Source organism: Bison bison, unplaced genomic scaffold, assembly GCF_000754665.1.
Source record: "Bison bison bison isolate TAMUID 2011002044 unplaced genomic scaffold, Bison_UMD1.0 scf7180017864204, whole genome shotgun sequence".
Classification (NCBI taxonomy): domain Eukaryota; kingdom Metazoa; phylum Chordata; class Mammalia; order Artiodactyla; family Bovidae; genus Bison; species Bison bison.
Genome location: NW_011494776.1, coordinates 189,606 through 194,931, shown reverse-complemented (window position 1 = coordinate 194,931; position 5,326 = coordinate 189,606). Strand labels below are relative to the sequence as shown.

Below are 5,326 nucleotides of genomic sequence, written 5' to 3'. Positions count from 1 at the left end.
TTTGGTGCATCCTAATACTTGTTTATCTTTCATCATTTAAACTCCAACATCCGCCTCTTCTGAAGTACTTCTGACCTCCAGGTTGATGGCTGTTAAAAAGCTTGGACAGTTTGAACTCTCCCGGCCTGTTTACCATCGACTCTCCGTTGCGCGGTCAGTTGCATCGTAGATGGGATCAAGTCATCAAGCCCAACAGCAGCTCAACCGCAGCCCCCACGTTCTTCCGCGGAATCATCACTCTATCATCTCCTCCGAGTCGGCCGGTGGCCCATCCAAGTTGGCCGGGTCCCGGGGAGCCGATTGGAGCGGCCGAAACATTTTTGCTGACTGCAGTCATGCTCTCCCGGCCCGTTTGCTGGAATAGACACAGACACCGATTGGGTCACGCTGAAGACATTCCTGTCTTGTGAAGCAAGTCTGTTTGTATTTTAGGTTTGCCAGGACTAATGAATTAAAACATTTGGACGCTCCGCAACTTGCTGTTTATCAATGCCTCTTGACAGGAGGAGGGTTTTTCTTTTGCGCTTGCTTTTTCTAGAAGCATGACAACATCCTGGCTGCGGGAGAGGCAAGGAAAGGAGAGAGGGGTCGTGGAGGGAAGCGGAACAGGGAGAGGCCCCGTGGGACGCTGGGGTCTGGGGGACAGCAGGTAGCAGCGAGCCGCCCTCCCAGCTGTCACTGCTGCTCAGATTGTCACGCTGCTATGTGGCAGGTGCAGCCTGGTCTGCCACTAGGTCTCTACTCCACAAAGGCAGCAACCGGCCAAGGCAGTGGCTGGCCCTGGATTACACGAGTCCAGACACTCGACTAAGTGAGGTAAGGCGACAGGTGTGAAAGGCCAACGAAACGCTCAGAGCACCAGCAACTTCACCAAAGCTCTGCTACCGCCCCGAGGAGGAATCAGCCCATTTCCCCCAGGCGGTGTGATGAAAAGGCAAGTGGGTGCAGGGGCTGACACCGTGTGGAACTCCAGATCCACCCAACTTTGCCGCCCGCCATCCTTTGGGAGGCAGACAGATGTTCTCCGTTGTGTGGAGGGGAGGGGCTCTAATTGGCTGTGTTGATCAATTTCATTCTCCCCCACCCCTTGGCTGGAAACCCTGCCAGGGATCTATCTACAAAACCCCTGGAGGCAAATTTCCACCCCTTGTGGTTTCTGTCTTGGTGCAAGAAAGCACTGGGAGACTTAGCCAAAGGAGGAGTGAAGCTTTTCACCCTCAGATGTTCCGATAATATGGTTTGGTGATGGTACAGGGTGTGATGATAAGACTTTTTCTTTTGGCTGCAACTTTAAGGGGATTTTTATTGTTTGTTTTGTTTAATTTGAGACAGTCTGTTCTATTCCCTAGGAACAGGTGGCTAACGAGATGGTTGATTCTAACCAGACGAGACTACACACAAATGTATGTCAGAGCTAAGATAAAGCAAATTTTGAGTCAAGTAACAGTGATTTTATATTACCCTTTTCTTGAGTCGAATGTTTCATGTTAATCCTTTTTTCTAACTTAGAATGACATGACTTGGAGTGCTTTATGGTTCATTGCTACTTGTAGTGTTAAATGAATGGGCCAACTATGATTCTAACTGGGTGATAAACAGTCGCTGGTTTTTCTCCAAAGCTATGCTAGGTGTTTAATATAAGCCTGTTCTCTTTTCATGTACTGGGTAAGATGATTCCATATGTATGTATGTCTAAATATACGTATGTATATATATATATGCATTTGCTTTGACTCTATAAATAATTGTAAAAACAAAATTCAGTTTTCTAGAACACTATTTTTAGATAGAGAAAAGTTATGGGAAAGAATCAGAAACCTTGCTGTGAGAAAATGCCCTGCTACAGCAGTTCCCAGAATCTCACTAAGGATGGGTAAATAGATGATTTATATATTGCCATTTTTAGAAACATTTTCCTTAAAATATCATTCAGAGTTTTTGGTTTACTGTCTCCATGAGAAGGAAAATAGAAGGCTTAGGGGGATGCTTGATTAAAAATAGAGACGTTAAATACATGAGTTTAAATGACAGAGATATCGTGTATTTATAATATCTTTTCCTAGTTCCATTGAATAAAAACAAATATCTTTGTTAAAATGTATTTGGGCTAAATTCTCTTATTTTAACAAAGAAATATTCATATATTTTCACCTACCCCAATCCATTTTATCTGTAGTATGTTTTTCCATTCATTTCTATCTTAGTTTATTAATTCAATGATAATTTAGTTTGTGGGGTGGCGTATGCGTAGGATGTTTTAGGATTTGTCTTTTGCTTATATTATATGTTGTCTTTTGCTTTTATCATATATACTTTAGAAATGTTTGATAGACTTAGAGGTAATCAGATATTTAAAGCACGTACTATTCATAATATAATGGGGGAATGTCTTTAAGTAGTCTTTGGTATTGAAATAATTAAGTAGTCATTGAAATAATTCCATGATATGATACTCGTTTGTTACCACTCCCAGATCAATAATTCAGATCCAGTTTAGGCTTCTGAGTGTGAAGAACTGTCTGATGCCTTATTAAGATTCTTTACCCCCCTCAATTAAAAATAAAGCACTATGTAAGACCTCAAAGGGCCAGGGCTGGATGGGTCAGTATAGGAGATATTTTAAAAAGTGAGGTGGGTGGAGATTTTGCTCCATCCTGTAAATCTCACTCTAGATGTATTTCCAAAGCAAATTTTTTTTATAAGCCAGAAAAAGAATTTTAAATGGAGCAGGTGTAGGGAAAGGAAGCTAGGAGCTAGAAACAGCTTTAAAATAAGAAAACATTGCTTACTAATTTTCTTTTCTAATTTCCAAAGGGCTCTTGGGACGATGTTGGATAAAGTGACCATGGCTCTGTCTTGTCCTTGCAGCTGGAAGACCCAGAGGAAGGCCAAGGCTCAGGTGCCCACATGATCAGCACAGCCAGGGTACCTGCAGATAAGCCAGTACGCATTGCCTTCAGCCTCGATAATGCTGCAGGTATGCTCTGCTCTGAGGAAAAGAGCCCCCCTACCACCACCCTGCCTCCTGCCTTCTTACCATCATCTTTTTCATGAAGGGTATTTAAAAATGCATGCCTGGGGACTTCCCTGGCAGTCCGGTGGTTAGGGCTCTGCACTTCCTCTGCAGGGGCTACAGGTTCGATCCTTGGTCAGGGAACTAAGATCTTGCATGCTGCATGACCTAAAAAAGAGCATGCCTGGTATGACCCAGTGATGGGGAGTATGGATTTTTTTTTTTAATCACGCATTGTTGAAGTGTGGCTTCCAGAAATCCCTCTGGTGATATTTCCATCTCCAAACTTTGGGTGGTTGGAGCACATTTCTTTTTCACTTTCTCCGTTTTCACTTTCTTTTATTATAAAATTCATGGAGCTATAACAATTTCAAAGGAGAGCAAATTATGTCATTGTTCAAACTGCATGAGGAAACGTGTACTAAGAGCTGGCAGTTGGCTAGGTAAGATAAAAATATCACTGTCCTGGTTCCAGCAGCATTTCCTGAAGCCCAGACCTAAATGCTGGTTTCTTGCTGGTGCTCCCACACTTCCGGCTAAATAGACTCCAACGGGAGTGATGAATGGGACAGGTGAGGCGAACCCTCTTGAAATAGTCCGGTCTGAGGTGAGGCTGCCATACTTAGAGCCCTGTGTCATGGCTTCCTTCAGTGACCTCTTAACATGCATATTCAGTTGCACCCCCTTTGACAGGGGACCCCAGGTGGTGTGAGGTCACAGCCTCGAGGAAGGGAAGGCTTGGGTTTCTTCCACTGGCATCAGCTTTTGCCTGCAGTCTAATGTCATCCGTTAAAGTCACATAATCATACACTTTAAACCACATCATCATTGAAACCTTAGATCTTCTGAGAATTGATTCTTTCCTTCCCTCTTTCTTCCTTCCTTCCTTCTTTCTTACGGTGCTCCTGGAGGAAGGAACAGTTTAAAAAGTAATGATTGAAAGGGGACGAAGTAATACCGGGTAAGGATCTGGGCTCTGTGATGTCTGACATTACACAGCCCATTCAGACTTGACCACATGTGCGCAGTCGCTCAGTCTTTGCGACGCCGACTGCAGCCCACCAGGCTCCCTTGTCCATGGAGTTTTCTAGGCAAGGATACTGGAGTGGGTTGCCATTTCCTCCTCCATCAGACTTTATTAGACTGCATGGTTATGATGGTGACAATTACCCTGGGGTTCCTAGACTGTGCAGCCCCCAGTGGTGGATTCGTTCTAGAGGTGAAAGAGGTGAAGCCTTGATTCTTTATCACCTACTTTTCTGACACTTTTTCCATGGCTGCTGTTATGCTATATTCCCACTCAATGTTGCCCTGAAAGACAATGGTGAAGGGAAATCCTCCCAACTGGCGAATCAACACATCCCAACTTAGAAATGACAATGACTATCAGTTGCATTTGTCTTTTCACTAGACTTTCATTTATACTATTTCTGATCTTTGGAATAACCATGCTATGTACCTATTAGTATTCTTAATTTGCAGAGACAAAGACTGAAGTCCAGAGACCATGCTGTTAGTAAATAACAGAGTTATGATTTAAACTCTCATCCCTGGACTGGACTGTTTAAACCCTCTCCATTATTCCAAGCTGTGTCTCTAAGAAGAAAAAGAAAACTACATGTGTAGGGAGAAAGAGTCTGTAAGAACTCTCTATACTTTCTACTCAATTTATCTATAAACCTAAAACTGCTCTGAAGAATGAAGTCTCTTGTTAAAACAAAAAGAAAAACCAAACAACAAAAAAAGAAAAGCTCCTTCTGTTTTTATGCACTTTATAAATGCAAGATTTTGAGGAGTAACAAGTGCTTGATTGGCTGGCTCTCAAGACAGACACATGTAAACCCAAACTCCAGGGAGAAAGCAAATGTACAATTTTCTTCCTTGTGCTTGTGTTCCACATGAGCAAGACAAGTCCTGTTATAATCAACAGAGTTCCAGAGAAAATGTAGTATATAAAGCTTGTTTGTTCTAAATAGTATGATTATGTCATAATTTGGGATGACACAAATAAATGTGCCCTCATTTTCATTTTAACAAAATTAATGCACAGAAAAGAGCCATGGAGAGAGGAGGCTCTTGCTCTCTGGGTTGCATGAATAGATTCTTCCTTGAAATACAAGATGTACAACTTGTAATTAATTTACCATCATCTTTTGAGCACTGAGAATTCCTGCATATTTTTCATCAGTCAATTTTGATTGGTTTATTCCAGTCTCTTTCAAATGTCCCAAGAATGTCCACTTCTGAAATTCATGGGTTTTTTTGATATGCTGGCTTCCAATAAGAGTTGTCATTTATTTCAAGTAATTCCTG

At 42.3% G+C, this 5,326-nt stretch overlaps 1 protein-coding gene across 4 annotated transcripts in view; it reads left to right on the top strand.

Annotated features, from left to right (window-relative positions):
• Window positions 1–474: 474 nt before the first annotated feature.
• The window catches only part of MAP3K7CL (MAP3K7 C-terminal like), a 48,037-nt gene continuing 43,185 nt past the window's right edge, over window positions 475–5,326 (top strand). Inside the window, exons 1-3 of one of the 4 annotated variants that reach the window (XM_010844659.1) lie at window positions 475–816; window positions 1,350–1,403; window positions 2,869–2,977. In XM_010844659.1, coding sequence (XP_010842961.1) covers window positions 1,368–1,403; window positions 2,869–2,977 — 145 coding nt within the window. In that variant the 5' untranslated portion in view covers window positions 475–816; window positions 1,350–1,367. The other 3 variants (XM_010844660.1, XM_010844661.1, XM_010844662.1) reach the window with 3 other exon arrangements.